Raw genomic sequence first — 16618 nt, 5'->3', positions numbered from 1 at the left:
ATCATATAAACTAATTTATTACCGAAGATAAAAAAATATCATATGTTTTTTGGTATAAAACCGAATAACCGACAATCGATGATATATAGTCCGAACTAAACCAAATTAAATATGGATCCAACATGGTAGCTACTTTTTTTTTATCACTTATGGTAGCTACTTTTTATAAAACAATATATACCGAAAACCCAAACCGAAACTGAAATTGAACCAAAATCCGGATTGAACATGGATATATGTATAGGCTTTTTGATTTTTGTTTCTTCAAAATTTTATTACCTGGACCATTCCGCTTCCGCTTCCAAGCATCATTACCTGGATCATTACTACCCCAAGCTATGTAGACCATTAAGAACGACATCATAGAAAATAAAAGGGTTTTCTATTGCAACGTCTATAGAGTCTGAGTTACGACTTTCTGACTCCAAAAACGCCAAAATGTTATAAGAACTTCCGTAAAACGTTTCTGGTTTCTGTAAATGGTCCTTAAAATGCTTCTAAAGTGAGTTTGTGGGAGAAATGAAACACATATACAAACTGTTTTCGCGAACTCTTTGAACGAGTTTTCAAAACGGGTTTTGGTTTATTATAATGTATGGGGATTAGAGCGTTCTTGATTGATATTTAGTAAAACCAATTAAATGATATTGCACTGTTATACAACTATTTTGTATATATAATGTGTTGTTTATTATCAGTGTACTTATAAACTCTCTTGTTTATGCCAACAGAAAAAGTTGACGAATGATAACAACAACAACAACAACAACAACAACACTGATGTTCATACTCTACTCAGCATTTCCAAAACTTATGCAACCGTGACCGGAGCCAGTGGGAACAAATCGATTCCATTTTATCAACCGGAGGCTCTGCTCATTTGTTTGGTCTCGAAACAGCTGTTCATATACAATTAGCTTTGCTGAACTAATTTACAAGCTTAATGGACCGAATAAAAATAAAATTCGTGATTTCTATCAGTCTTTCAGCAATTGTAATCTATGTTTTGCATTTTCTAATTCAGTTCGACTTGACTGGTTCATCGAAATCAGTTATTTTATTAAAAATATATATACTAATGTATTGCTTTTTATAACATCCGAATCCGGATTGAACATGCATATGGCTTTTTTGATTTTTGTTTCTTCAAAATTTTACTGCCTGGACCATTCCGCTTCAAAGCATCGTTACCTGGATCATTTATACCCCGAGCTACGTAGACCATTAAGAACGACGTCATAGGAAAGAAAAGGGCTGTGTATTGCAACGTCCATAGAGTCTGAGTTACGACTTTCTGACTCCAAAAAACGCCAAGAGTACTGGTTCTTGATTTTTGTAATTGTCATGGGATGCTTTTGGAACAATAAAATCCCAATGGCTTGTGAAAGTAAATGATATTGGACTTCAAATGTTGTAGGCTCAATGAAATGTCAATTAAATGGACATGAGTAAGGGGAAGAGTCCCACATCTTCTACGAAGAGAGAAATGGAGTAGTACATATGTACATTCATATGCAGTAGCTTAAAAATCTTGAAGAGAAAGATGCCTCCCCAAGTGTGCGCCACTGCCAGCCTGCCTCGGAGAATGTGGTCTCAGGGAAATTACAAGATGTTCAAAAGCGACAAGTAGTTTACCTCAAAAACGTCACGCAATTTATTCCTTGACGGATAGTAAACATAAGAGAGTGAGCGAGTTTTGGGAATAATTTTTTGTAACTTAAAATTCCTGTGCCAAATTCCTATTAACGATTGCACATTTCCCAACAGTTATGGGAAGTCGCTTGTCGTCTACCTCTTTAAATATCAGTCTTTCTTTTTCTTCATTTATCACGTTTTACAAAACAAAAAACAGCAAATATCCCAGTGTATGTTCTAGAGAGTGTTTAGTAGAATCTATAGTTTGCAGAGACGTTCACAAGTGATGTGTGAATCATCTTATATGGTTGTAGCATGGAACTTGGTATTTCGCTATGTCTCGTCTCATTATGAAGTGAATATTTAGAATTAAGGAAAGAGATTGCATCTCGACTCCACATCTATTGACGAAAAAGTTATTTTTGGTTTTCATTTCATCTATTTCCTTTATTCTCTCTTTTATATTATTTGTTTCTGTCAATTCGGGTTTCTGGCTTCCTACAGCCTTAACTGTAAATCGCTTTTGTTCATAAGCTTTATCGGATTGAAAAAATGTTTTTATAAAAAGATTTTTTAAAGGATTTTTAAAATGTTTCGGTTTTATTTCAAATGGGCTTGGGATCTTCTTTAAACACTTCCACAAAACGTTTCTGGTTTCTGTACATGATCCTTAAAAACAATTCATTTCCGCGAACGCTTCTAAAGTGAGTTTGTGAAGGAATCAAAACGCATATACATATGGTGATAAGAACGTTCTTGTGTGATCTTTAGTAAAACCAATTAAATGATTTTGCACTATTTATACAACTATTTTTGTGTATATCGTGTGTTTATTATCAGTGTACTTATACACTCTCTTGTTTATGTCAACAGAAAAAGTTGACGAACGATAACAACAACAACAACAACACCACTGATGTTCATACTCTACTCAACGTTTCCTAAACTGATGCAACCGTGACAACCGCCGGAGCCAGTGGCAACAAATCAATTCCATTTTACCAACCGGAGGCTCTGTGTAACGACCCGCTCCCGGAGTATTTTTAAATTTGAAGGAAATAAATCGTGAGAGGTTTAATTCACCAAGGAGTCTAATTTTCTAAGTGTGGTGACACTTACATTCATGAAGATTGGAAAAATAAAAGTATTTTTAACTAAGTACTGGATCTTCAGTGAGCTCATGGAAAATATTTAGAATGGGTTGAGTGATGGTAAACCGATCATGGAACAATCAGACCATACATACAGAGAAATCAAGACCGCAAGACCAATTAAAGAATGTTTGGATGTTGGATAATGCGGGTTCCAAGTAAGAAAAGTTTGACTAGCCACAATTGCGGGATAATACAAAAGGAAGGTCGGATCTGCAGGAGTCATCTAAGGAAAGAATCAGATCGAGTCATTGATTGTGATATTTGACCAAGCCAAATAAAAAAACTGGCATTAAGTGTCCGGCTTGGTGAGAAAGCTTAAGAAATCCTATATAAGGACCCCTTGAGCTCTCATTTCTGGGACACAATTCAGAAAACAAGATTAGAGAGAATTTAGAGAGCGGAAACGAGTTGGTATGGAGAGAAGTTCGAGAAGAGGGATTCAGAAAGGAGGAGCTAAGGAGTTCTTCGCTTGAAAACGCTAGGTAGTTCAGAGTCTTAGAATCCTTGAGATTCAACTAAGGTGAGGACGTGATTCGTGATAGTCCAATAAGAACTATTTCTCCGGTTTTGATTCGATATAATTGTGTTTATGCTTGAATATAATTGTTAATGGAAAGTTCGTTCATCATGTTCATAGGGAAATGTATGATAGAAATTGTTTATGGAAAGTTTGTTCATCATGTTCATAGGGAAATGTATGATCAAAATTGTTTATGGAAAGTTCGTTCCTCGTGTTCATAGAAAAATGTATGATAGAAATTGTTTATGGAAAGTTCATTCATCGTATTCTTAAGAAATATATGATAGGAATTGTTTAAGGAAAGTTTGCTCATCGTGTTCTTGAGAAATGCATGTTATTGATTTGCGGGATGGATTATCGAGTTATGTTAGGATGTTTATGTGAGAAATGAACGTTTGATCTTGAGAACCTAGGTCAGGAAATTATAATATGTTTAAGGAAAGAATAATTGAATTGAGTTAATAAGGAAAAAGGTTAAGGAAAGAGGTTAAGGAAAATGATTAAGGAAATGTAATGGACCGACGGCTCACAGGTTGGCTACGGCCGTAGGTTTGGCTACGACCGCAGGTTTGGCTTCGGTCGCAGGTTGGCTACGGCCGTAGGATTATGGACCTTCGGGTTGAAAGGTTAAGAAATGTCAAAGTAACGGAACTAGTGAAGTAAAGGAATGATAGAACATGATGCTATGGTGTTAGTTTGATTGAGTTTCTGATTATTGGGCTGTATTGAGCGTCCTCATTGAGTACTTTTGTATGCTCATGCCTCCTTTTGTGATGCAGGTGATGAGTAGTTGGTCGACCGGAGCGCGGAACGATGAAGACCATAGGGGCGGAGTTTCTTTTCTTATAAACTTGGGTTTTTATTTGGCATTTTTATGAATCTTATATTATTACTCTACAGTATATTGCTCAGATTTATTAATAAAGTTTAAACATTTGTAGGAGTTTTTTGTTGGAAAATTTCTTGAATTTTTACTTCGAATTTTTCGAGGTTTTAAAAAAGATTTCCGGGTCGGTGTGTTTCACTCTGCTCATTTGTTCGGTCTCGAAATAGCTGTTCATATACAATTAGCTTTGCTGAACTAATTTACAAGCTTGTAATCTATTTTTTTTTTTGCATTTTCTAATTCAGTTTTATTTGACTGGTTCATCAAAATCAGTTATTTATTAAAAATGTACATACTAAATTTACTGTTTTTATAACAGCTGAAAATAAAACAAAATATATTTATTTGATAAATCCAACAAACACGCATACTTAGTATTATATCAATACATAATAAAATAAAATAAAACAAAAACAAAACAACATATATTCTTATAGAGAATACTTAAATTTAAGAAAATGTGTAATTATTCATATTTTGAATCAGCAATCGCCAGGTCTGTAACTGCAGTAAAGGTCGACAATATAACCGCCGCCACCTGGAACGACATACTTCGCATGGACCTGATGCGGTTTATTGCAAAACTTCTCACAAACTTCTTTACATGTGGTTAAATCAGGATTTTTTATTACTTTCATGCACAGATTTGGAATGCAATTTTCTTTGCACATTACATCGACTGAATGAGATATATGTGTAGAAAACACAATCATAATTGTAATTATGATCATGAAAACGCTTGATTTTTTTTGAATCCCCATGACGAATATATTTAATTATCACAAATGCTAAGAAGATGCAATTTCTTCTTTTTAAATCGTAAACAATATAATTTGTTGAGTAATGTCAGGTTAATGCAGGTGATTTATATAGTAAAACTAATAATAACTATTTTTAATAGTTGCTTAAAATCAGTTTATTAGTTTTCCTTAAAATATATATGTCAGATAAGTTTTGTAAAGTTTTAGCTGTGGTTTGTCCATTATAGTTCTCCAAACAACTTATTGTTATAAATAAACAATAGTTAACCGTTTGTATTGCAGATTCTAACTTGCAAATGAAAAAAAAAAAGAGAATTTATAGGAGATATAATATAAACCCACTCCGTAGAGAAAAAAAATCAAAATCAGATCCTAATCAAGCGTGCATATGACTCCAGTCGCCTAAGTATATGACATGTTTTTTAACTCTGATTTTTTGATGAGTTTTTCTAACACTAATTTATAACATACATTTTTAAAGCAATGCATATGACTCTAGTAGTCTCCTACGTAAATAATGTTTCAAGCAATGTACATGCCTCTAGTTTCCTAAGTAATCAACACCTGATATATATATATACACACACTGTTATGATATGAGTAGGACTCATATATGAATAGCGCTAAGCACTGGAGGAAGAGTTAATGTTTTTGTAAGCTGTAAATTATATTTCCCATCAGTGCATTGAGTTGGCAACATGTTAAACATGGTTTAAATGTCTGGTGGATTGGGAATATTAGGTCTATGAAAAATTCTCCATTCATAAACACTATGAACTATTGGTCTCGTCCCCTAGAGTATGTTACCTTACCATCCTCCCATGTATAACACTGTATAGAAGGATATCATGTTTTCTACCTCTGTCGTATATGAACGCTCAAGTAGATGGATCGTAGTAATTTGCCCATGAACTTAAGATTCGGGGTCCTCCATTCCGCGATCCCATCCAAGTTTCATGTCGGGTAGTAAAACGTCAGTGGGGTAATTTCCCATGATTTTAAGATTGGCGGGTCTAGTGATAGAGCTTTGATTACCCATGTTTTACTACCCTACATAAAACTTGGAGCGCTCATATAGGATTCATATACGACGCAGGAAGAAAAACATGGGATCGTTCTATACAGTGTTATATATGGGAGGGGGGTAAAGTAACATACTCTAGGGGACGAAATCAGAGAGTTCATAGTGTTTCTCAATGGAGAAATTTTCAAAGACCTGCTATTCCAAACCATCACCACATATTTCAACCGTGTTTAACACTTTGCCAACTCATTGCACTGATGGAAAATGTGTTTTACAGCTTAAGAAAACATCAACGTCAACTCTTCCTCCAGTACTGCTTAGCGCTATTCATATACCCTAGATTGCACATAGGGGCGGATCCATAAAAATTTTACCGGTGTCATGAATTAAATTAATTATTTAATATAAAAATATTTTAAAATAATTAAAAATTAAAATGCTATTAAAATAATGATTATGTATAATATTAGAGTTTTAATATTATTAATATAAAAATAAAAATTTATATATATAAAAAATGTCCCTTCTCTCACAGTGCACCACTTAGGATCCACGTAGGAAAGTCACTTCATGTCTACATGACACGTGTCTATTTATATAAAGTAGACTTTGCTCACTCCTGGTGAAGCCACGTCCTCTGCCACATAGATAATTCAATGACGGAGACGGTGACACGTGTCGGAGTATATTCGTTCATGGTTGAAACCGTCGGAAGTCGGAGCTGTAACATCGTCTTTAATCCCACATTCATTGATCCTTATCTCTTCAAGACGGTGTTTCTCAATCTACAAAAAGGTATTCCTATACCCATAGAACATCATTCCAATCAGTTCATGAAAATCCTCAATAAACATAATATTTGCAATATAATGGCTAATTCACCTGTTTTTTTGGTGTTTTGAAAGCCCGCAACTGTTTTTCCGGTGTCGAGCTGTGTTTGCTCCGATTCTAGGAAGCTGGAAACGTCAAACGTGGTAGACATGCTCCTCCTTGATTCGAAGGGTTTTCCGATCTTTAATCTTATGACCATATTTGATTTATTGTTCTCATTCATGAGCTTCAAGTTTTATCCCCATACCTTCTATGAATCTCTTTTGGGTTATTTACTTTGAGGCCGTTTGTTGATTATGCTCTCTTTTCACAAGACCCTCACGCCAGCCATCGTAAATGTTCACCGTCTCGCCGCTTTTAGGGACTGTCTCAAGACTGGTTCAATGTTCACACCCTAGCTCCTTGATACAGATGGTTTGTGCTTCCCTTCTTCTTTGTCTTCTTTGTCTTACCAGTCCAAGTGGTTTGGGATTGTATCTTATTAGAACAGCTTTTATTTCTTTACGATTGATTTTTTTTGTAGTGGCCAATTACTAGGTGGTGCAGGGTCCTTTCCAGTGAAGTTCGCAGCGACGGATCTGATTTGTTGTCTTACTCTTCTCGGACACACCAGAAAGATGAGTGAGAAGGTCCATCGTATTCGGTACATATATTCAGCGAAGAATATCTTTTTCTTCCTCCACGTATGCTTCTTTATGGAGTTTTGTAGTTTGTGAATATATGTTTAGTGTAACCAATCTTTAAAGCTTCATTCTTGGAGGAGTTTAAGTGTGAACGTTCTATACGATTTGAAGAGTTTTCATGTTTGAAGATTTGGTAAAAATCTTAACTTTGTAACTTTAACATGTGTGGCTTCACAGGTCTAAATCTTTGGAATGGACGCCTGAGAGGAACCGAATGTCAGCGCATCCTAACAATATGGGCCTCTGCTAGAAGTGCAGAGTGCTGTAAAAGGGAAAGACAAAAGAAAAGGGCCAAGTAATAAAGTGCTGAAAATTGTAATCGTTTAGATCTTGAAGAGGGTGGACATTAGTACCGTGAGTTAATTTTTCAACCTTTAATGTTCCACAAACTAAACTACTTGAGATGTGTGGAATAAGACAAAATGGGATTCTCCTGAGCAAACTTATAATTATATGAAAGATCCTGCATTTTCTGAAAGCTGATTAGAGTTGGTTGTATACTAATATCTATGCAAACACTGATTTTCCTTTATATCTAGATGACCTTATTAGAGGATTGTTGTTCCTCTGCGGGCTTCATCATGGACATCATCAAAGAACTTTGGTATGAACACATTGTTTCATTAATTTCTTTCTTTGGTGCTTCGTGTTTGTGTATGTAAACATAACTGTTTCAACCATATTTCAGCTACGGAGTTCAAAGATGATCTCATCCCAAGAAAGAAATCTACAAAGCTAATGATCCAAAATGAGCTCACCGGATAAGCAGAAGCGAGGATGAGGAGGAGAAGAAATAAGAACATGGTATAAACTTTTGTTGTTTTGTTTTGTTTGAGTCTGAACTGTGCAAAGCATTTTCGTTTTTGGTAGCAAGAGGAAGAAGCTGCATAGCCAGGTAGGTTTTATGTATGTCTATACCATTTAACAAAACGCCTCCCTTAGATCACCGTCTGATTTGTGAGGCTCACTTTCGAACAATATCCGGTCGGAATAAATAAAGAATATGATTGTCTTATTATATAGGTTATCGAGTTAAACAACTACTCACTAATTTAATCGTCTCTCCCTTTTATTGCAGACTTTGTGGGCAAGACGTACTACTATTAAACATCATACATTGACAATAGCTTTATGGTTTGCGTACATGACCTGTTCTTATTTATTTCTTCAGTTCGCTTATAAATTAAAATTACTATTTTTTTGCGTTTCTTCATTATAAACACATTAAAATTTGATATACCTATCCACATAATATATAGCAAAGTCTACCTAATAAAGTCATGGTCCAATTTTTTGTCGCACGGAAATGGAAACACAAAATTTAAATTGGTGATCATCAACACATACGCATTCTCCATAAAATTTAAATACCGTATCCCCACAAAATACATACAGTATAATAAAAGGCATACAATATTCAGCTCACCTCAACACCCATCATCATAGCAAGAAGACATTAAACAAGCAGCATTGTAGAAGCATGAGCAATAAAAGCTTACTCAGCCACATGCAAAAGGATCGGTTCCAACAAAAAAAATATTAGTCCATGTAAGAACACAAAACGTAGCAACCAATATCAAATATTTATCCACATATGAGCTCGAACTCCTAAACAACAACGTCAAATGTTCGGGGCTTTATGGAAAAACCATAACAATCAAAAAAATCAGGACAGACACAAAACGAACATGAAAAAAAAATGAATTCCCAAGTAACTAAAATCTCAACAAAAGATAGATACAAAACAAATCTGTGAGTATTCATCAATTGTTAGCTCCGAATCCGAGTAAATGAACACCCAAATCTCTACAACTACAACCAAAAAAATGTATGATAAAATAATCATTGTAAGAAATTTATGAATGTCAATGTTATTTTAATGAAAACAAATCAAACCTTAAAAAAAATATTTAAATACGGGCGGGTTTATCCTAGTTTTCTATAAATGAAACTCATCGTTTCATTTAAGTCGGAGTCTGATGGGCTTTGTTTTTAATAAAGCCTTATATATGCACAATTCGCCCAGCACGTCGCGAGTAATTCTAACTGTATATAAAGATATTAATAAGAAAAAACATAGTTTGAGATCGAGTTAAAACCGGAAACAGAAATGATAAGCAAAAGACGGAGCTTGAGATCAAGTTAAAACCCGAAACAGAGACGAAAAATACTTACTCCTTCAAAAAAAAAGAGTGAAATAAAGTTAAAACCCGAAACAGAGACAAGAAGTAGAAACAGAGTGTTTGATATCAAGTTCGAACCTTGATTTCTTTGAATGGGATAATATGACTTTTCTCGATCTTCGAATCGAAACCGAGGATTCGAGATGCGTGACAGTGACGGATGTTCGTGTCCGTTGCGGCTAAAGCATTTATGGCTCACTATCAAATCAAAAGTGTGATCAGAAGGAAGAAAGATCCAAACTTTAAGAACACAAAACGAAATCGAAAGAAGGGTTTTTGAATCACTTTGATCTGATAGTTGAAGGTTAATGAGATGAGATGATGGGAGGAAGAAGACGACGAATGTAGTAATTGTAGGGGACGAAGACGGAGACGCATTTTTTTGAATGGAAGATTATTTTTGACGGAGACGAACGAGAAACTCTCTGTATCCTTGAAAATGTATATTGTGTCCATAACTATGTAATTTGGTTAATCATACAAAAAAATATAATAACATAGATCATACTACGGGCGGAACGAGTCTAGTTTATTATATATGAAAGTGAAAGTTTTGTCAACAGGGGTGGAAATTATCAACTTGTTAATTTAAAAGTAACACAATATTCAACTTGGAAACCCAAATAAATAAGAAAACATATAGTTAAATTAAAATTGTCCAGCCCAAGAGATTAATTTAGATCTAGAATTTTTTTTTTGGCTTTTGGCCTGGACGCAACAAAATCAAAAAAAATAGAAAAAAGGGGCAAATTTTTGTTTGGCAAAATAGAAACAATATTTAACCATTGAATTTGTTCATTCTGATATATATAAAAGAAATTAAAACATTGATATAGATTTTTGTGTGTTTTGTATGTTTAACTTATGATAAATATATAAATATATTTTTTTGACTCGTATCTAAATTTTTTGATTTTACCATTTTCCATCTCCGTTTCGCACCCGTTTCTAGTCCTCGTACCTGTGCCAGTGCAACTTAGCAGTTAGCATATACCGTATCGACCCGAGCTACATCATCATCAAACGCATGATTAATCAACAACAACTATATAGAACAACTTTAAATAATGAAGAGAAAAGAAATATGATGAATGGTTCTTACCCAATCATGGCACCTTCTGGGTTTCCAAGAACCACCGGAACATCTTGAGTGTGAACCTTGGAGTAGTGTACACCTCTCAATTTAATAAAGGCGTGTATGTTCCTGTATTAACCAATCATATTTGTACAGACGACTGAGATTTGGTATCGTGGATGATCTCCTTAGAGCATTTAAGTTTTACTGAAAATCCAATCCAAAATATCTGAAACCAGATACTTTAGATTGATTTCCCTTAAAATTTAGAACCCACAATTATATATACATATATAATATATACATACATACATATATATATATAGAACCTTTAAACTAAAATCCTCTATCGGAATGCTCTTAATAGCACTATTAGCTTCTACCATTGCCCACAGATTTGGACCCAGATAGAGATAGAAGAAAGGGACAGTGTTATGCCCGTCATTATTTCCCTATAGGAACGTGGCCCTGATCAAATAATTGGTTTCTCGCTTGGTGTTAATTTTGTAACAAATCCGTTCAGGCCACGGGAAGTTTCTAACGGTCCAATAGGGCCCTCAATACATGGTCTCAAATAGTTCATCGATTCTGCTTGATTCCATACTTTCCACTAAATCTGCGTCAGTGGTATATGTCAACCTAGTCTTGAGTTCTGAGTAAGAGATTCGTGGCGCGAGAGGCCCCAATAGTTGATGAAACCTTAGTGATAAATGATATACAAAATTTAAAGAAAAAAACGAGAACAAGTCTTCGCTTTCAGATGTTCATATATAAAACCTTAGATAAACCAATATAAAAAGAAAATGGTTACACACCGATTCGATTTTGGGAGTTGACAAGAACAAGTATCATGAACATTTGCCACGACATCAAACAATATTTCTTCATTTTTACGTCCGTCTCTTGTATCTGTTAAAATGAAAGAAAAAAAAAAGAGAGAGAATTTTTAGGAGATATTTTGCCATTGCACAATAGAACCTTATATAATATAAACCACTCCACAGAAAAAAAAAAATCAGACCCTAGCTAGCATGCCTTATTAAGCAGTGCATATGACTCTAGTCACTCACGTATATGACATGTTTTTTTTTTGGTAAGAATGTTAAGAAATATGACATGTTTTTTAACACTGATTTTGTTTTTGATAATTTTTTAACACTGATTTTGTTTTTGATAATTTTTTTTAACACTAATTGTTAACATACATTTTTAAAGCAATGCATATGACTCTAGTAGTCTCATGTCTCCTACGTAGATAATGTTTAAAGCAATGCATATGACTCTAGTAGTCTCACGTCTCCTACGTAGATAATGTTTTAAGTAATGCACATGACTCTAGTTTCCTAAGTCATCGACATGCTTTTTTTCTAAAAAAAAATAACTAGAGTTTGATCCGCACATCCGCGCGAGTGTTCTTTTTATTTTTATATTGATCAGTATTTTTTATATGTTTAGTAATACATATTTTAAAACATTAACCTAAGACATTTATTTGCATAATATGACATTTATATACACAATACTATTTTTTGTTTAAATACTTTCGAACTAGGAATGAGTATATTTATATTGTTTGGTGGAGGGTGTAAGTTTTTAACGAATCTTAGAAAAGAAATAGATATCAAACTTGATTTAGATTTTTTTAAAGAGAATATATGTGTACTATATAAATTTAATAACTGTTCATATTCCATATACAAACCATGTTTCAGTATGTAGTTTGACTGCATGAAAATATTTCACAGAAAACCTGATTCATATTCCACATTTGTAATCTCTACTAACTGATATGACATTTGATTTAGTGGTGATATACACATATTAAAAGTATTTTCATATAAAAGATATTTAAATGGTCGAGAGTTCCATGTTAGTTTTATTATTAGTATATAATTTTAAGAATACATCATATATGACTTTTGCAAAGGAAAATTTTCACCGAGTACAATAAGAATAATTGTGATGAATCTTTTTTTTTTTTGTGATGAATCTTAGTTGACTCAATTGATGATAATTTTATGGTTTAGATTTGTCATACAAGATTTGTTTAGTTAAATAGTTCAGTTGACTAAACAATTGAATGAGGTGGTTCGTTTAAGTTGTTAATGACCGTGTAGGCATAATGTTTAGTTAACTATTTAAATTCAATTTAAATTGTTTGATTTAAGTGTTAGACACGGTTTAGTATAGTGGCATAGACTTGTAATATTTAAGACAAACTAAAGGTTAATTTTAACTTCTACTTCAATTTTAATAGATTAGCTGCATGTGACTGTACACTATAAGCATCGAAGATATGTAGAAGAGGAAAAACACAGAAAAATACCTATTTTAAACCTAATTTTGCGGATCGTGCATATTTACCATTATGGACTCAACAAAATTTTAAAATATCTATATGAATTTTCACAAACGTGCATATATACATTGTCTATAATGGTGGTTAGTCAATCATTTATTTGAGTGACTAAATAGCTGACTTGTCATTTTTGTTAAAGCGACATAGTTTTGCAAATCTCACAAAATTAAAATTTCAAGTATTACAAACTTGGAATCCTCATCTTCACGGATAAAATTCACTTTGAATCCGCATTTTGATATTTATCAGCCAAACTGTGGGTTCGAAGACTATAAGATTCAAATTTTAATTTCGTGATATTTACAAACGACATCGTTTTAACATAAAGGACATGTCAGTTATCTAGTCATCGGAATAAATGGTTGATTAACACTGTTATAGTCAATGTATATATATAAATTTTGTTAAATTCATGATGGAATAAACACTATATTAAAGTTCATGATGGAATAAGAACAACCCAGAGAATTAAGTTTGAAATAGACCCTTTTACCCGAAAAAAACACTCGCAAACTTAAATGTTCACGTTGTCTTTTTATCTTCTTTTTTGGTCATCCAATTCCCTTTTCTTAGTAACGTATGTTTTATCAAATCACTGAGAGGAAATATAATCTCCATCCAAATCCCTTTTTATGTTTTGAATTATCTCTACTCAAATTAAAGCCAAAGAAAAGCCAGTCATGCAAGATCCCATTTTATATAAACTAAAGCCAACTCTAGTATTCCCAGTGAATTTGGTTCTCTTGGGCATGTGTTGCTATGTGTCACATGTTATGAAGGTTAAGCTCAATCCTAAATCTTAGGTGGAGTGATTTTTCTTTTGCAACTGCCGGTATTGCAAGGGTCATCCTCCCGGCAATTAAGCTCTTCTGCTAATGCTGCAGATTTTCCAACCCTTATAGCTACACAAGTATCAGTGAAGATAGTGGGCATTATGTTCGACTCTTGTCAAGTATTCTTTCCCCTTCCCAAATTTGACGGAATTCAGAATGAATTTCAAGGAATGTCATTTGATATTAGATTATATTTGGTATCTTTTGTTGTTAGTTGTATTGTATTACCATATTAAACGTTGCTTAATCAGTTGTTTGTTGAATCATTTTATATGGTTTGCCTCTTTATCGTGTACTTTCTCCTCCTATAATGGAGTTTGAGTTTCTTTAATATAATAAAAATAATCCAAGGAGAAACACGAATAAAATTGACAACAAACATCGACTCATTACCATACCGGAACTAAAACGCATTATCAAAACATCAAAATAATCCGAGGGAAAACCACACCAGAAGTCTTGGTTTTGTCTCTACTTCTCTGATGAGTTTGGTCCTCTCTTTTTGCCAAAGCCAACAACTGAAAAACAACAAAAACAAAAAGTAAATACGAATGCAATTGTAAATTCAATTATAAAAAAGCAATTATACTACACTAGATAAATGTTCAAGTGAATAATTAGCACCTAAAAGTGTTGATCAAAGCACACTAAGATTATGGATCACTGTCAAAGCGATTAAAAAGATCTAACAAAAAGTAATAGGAGCCAAAAAAAAAACAGAAACAGTATTGTCTAAGCACAAAAGTCCTACAGTCTTGAGTGAATACAACAAAAGTAAATGAGAATCAAAACCAACAAAAGTCTAACAGATGTAGAAGAATTTAAAATGGAACTGAAAATCAAACACAAATCTATCATCCGAAACTATTAACTTGGTCCAACAATGTTAAGATAGATGAGATAAGGTAGTATTGCGTTGGGTATAAAAGAGAATGAAACGATGGAGGAAGTTTTTACTCGTCATAGAAGAAGAAGGCACAGAGTGCATTTTCTAAATGAAATAGAGGATGAGATTGAGAAGGTTAAAAGGAGAAGCAATCAGGAGGAAGATGTTCCCCTTTGGAGACAACCTGATAATAAATATTCTACACTCTTTTCCACTAAAAAGACTTGGATGTGCATTCGACAAGCTCAACCAGAGTGCAGTTGGAGTAAGGGTATTTGGTTCTCTCAATCCACACCTAAATATTCCTTTATGGTTTGGGTTGCTATCAAAAACAGATTGCAGACCATGGATAGGATTTTATCTTGGAGTAGTACAGCGAATAGCATTTGTGTGTTGTGCCAGGAAGAGGAGGAAACATGCCAGCATTTGTTCTTTAGCTGTAAATACTCAAGCAAGATATGGAGAGAAATGGTTGGAGGCATTCTAAGGGAGAGGTTTACTGATCACTGGACTGAGATTCTTGAGGTAATATCTCATGCAGGAAGAGACCGAACAGAAGTGTTTATCATTCGATATGCATTTCAAACGTTAGCACACAGTATTTGGAGAGAACGAAATGCTCGAAAGCATGGGGAGAAGCCTATTGATGAGAAGACATTTTCAAAGTTGGTAGACAAGATGATCCGTCTAAAGCTCCTACTTGTAAAGGGTACAGGCAAGAAATATTTGGAAGATGCTTTGATAAAATGGATGGCTACAAGGCTATGAACCGGTGGGATATCTTGAAGAGATTTTTTGGAAGTGATTTTGCAATAACAGTGTGCAGGGGAAGTAATTCTTTGTTTTATCTCTGTCCCCTAGCTATGAGTTTTCTTACTCTTTTTCCCCCATTAGAGTTTTGTCCCAATAGGGTTTTCTCTAATGAGGGTTTTAATGAGGAGAACCTCATAGCATTTCCAAATTGACTTGTTTCACATGGTCAGTTTGAGGGGGGTTTGGAGAGTGAAGTGGGTGTTGAAAGGGATTAGCTTCTTGAGTAGAGCTTGTTTTAGATTTAAAGTCTTTTTGGGGTTTGCTTTGTTTTTTTTCAAACTTGCTGCACTAGTTGTAAAAATGGTTTTGATTGAATAAATTTTACATTCATTCAAAAAAAAGATAAGGAGACACAAGAACGATCAATAAAACACTAATTAAAATTCAGAGAGTACACTATCAACTCGATGGATCTAAGAATCCTATACTGGAAATATGAAGGTATTAAAATCAAATCCTCAGTATAAGAATTTTACCTGCAGTGACGAAACGGCGGTTGTGTTGCAATCGCTTGTGAGCGCGGCCACGAGGCTTCTTCTTCTTGTCCTGCTTAGCCACTTTCGGTGTCTGACCTCTCACCTTCCCGGCACGAGCCAATGAACCGTGCACCTTTCCTGCGATCGATTACGACACGAAAATCAGCAACATTTTTAAAAAGATAATCAACATTTATATCAAAGAAACTGTAAAGTCCAGGAGAATCACCCATGGTCGATTACAGAGAATCTTCTTTCCTTCTCTGGCTCTGCTGTTGGAGGCGACGACGACGACGACGCTAGGTTAAAACTTTCTTTAGGGTTACGAATTTACACTGTTGTTTATGTATTATATCATTTAAAGCGTCTTTATGATGGGCCACCCTGGACTTTGAAATGGGCCTTTCAAGAACAAAGTTTATCAGCTTTTGTTTCAAGATCGAACCGGACTTGCACGTTCGACCGGAAACCACTAATTGAACCGGCAGAAAACTCTCTT

The 16618-nt window shown here is 34.3% G+C and overlaps 1 protein-coding gene and 1 long non-coding RNA gene across 9 annotated transcripts; one reads left to right on the top strand and one right to left on the bottom strand.

Moving 5' to 3' along the window:
* The first annotated feature begins 6625 nt into the window (after positions 1-6625).
* On the top strand, positions 6626-8729 carry LOC108833852 (uncharacterized). Of its 8 annotated transcripts, XR_001946764.2 has the most exons (7): positions 6626-6775; positions 6886-6954; positions 7126-7225; positions 7335-7494; positions 7672-7848; positions 8034-8098; positions 8183-8729. It is a non-coding gene; the product is annotated as an uncharacterized LOC108833852 (long non-coding RNA). The 8 variants fall into 8 exon arrangements; XR_001946762.2 differs by having other exon boundaries at positions 6886-7225; XR_008938989.1 differs by lacking the exon at positions 6626-6775 and having other exon boundaries at positions 6783-6954.
* Positions 8730-14237: 5508 nt separating this feature from the next.
* On the bottom strand, positions 14238-16475 carry LOC130500301 (40S ribosomal protein S30). Its single transcript, XM_056995174.1, has 3 exons — positions 16349-16475; positions 16120-16257; positions 14238-14462 (listed from the first exon to the last, which is right to left on the bottom strand). The coding sequence occupies exons 1-3, from the start codon at positions 16350-16352 to the stop codon at positions 14416-14418; spliced, it is 189 nt and encodes a 62-aa protein (XP_056851154.1). The 5' UTR covers positions 16353-16475; the 3' UTR covers positions 14238-14415.
* Between the last annotated feature and the right edge of the window lie 143 nt (positions 16476-16618).

The sequence above is a fragment of the Raphanus sativus genome, chromosome 9 (assembly GCF_000801105.2).
Source record: "Raphanus sativus cultivar WK10039 chromosome 9, ASM80110v3, whole genome shotgun sequence".
In the NCBI taxonomy this organism is placed as follows: domain Eukaryota; kingdom Viridiplantae; phylum Streptophyta; class Magnoliopsida; order Brassicales; family Brassicaceae; genus Raphanus; species Raphanus sativus.
The sequence above is the reverse complement of the archived record's forward strand: the minus strand, read 5'-3'. Positions and strand labels throughout refer to the sequence as shown.

Excerpts from the sequence above, each read along its gene's own strand:
- LOC130500301 (XM_056995174.1), bottom strand. Across the intron at positions 14,463-16,119 it reads CCGCCGTTTCGTCACTGCAG|TTGTTGGCTTTGGCAAAAAG; the intron begins GTAAAATTCTTA and ends GTTGTTTTTCAG.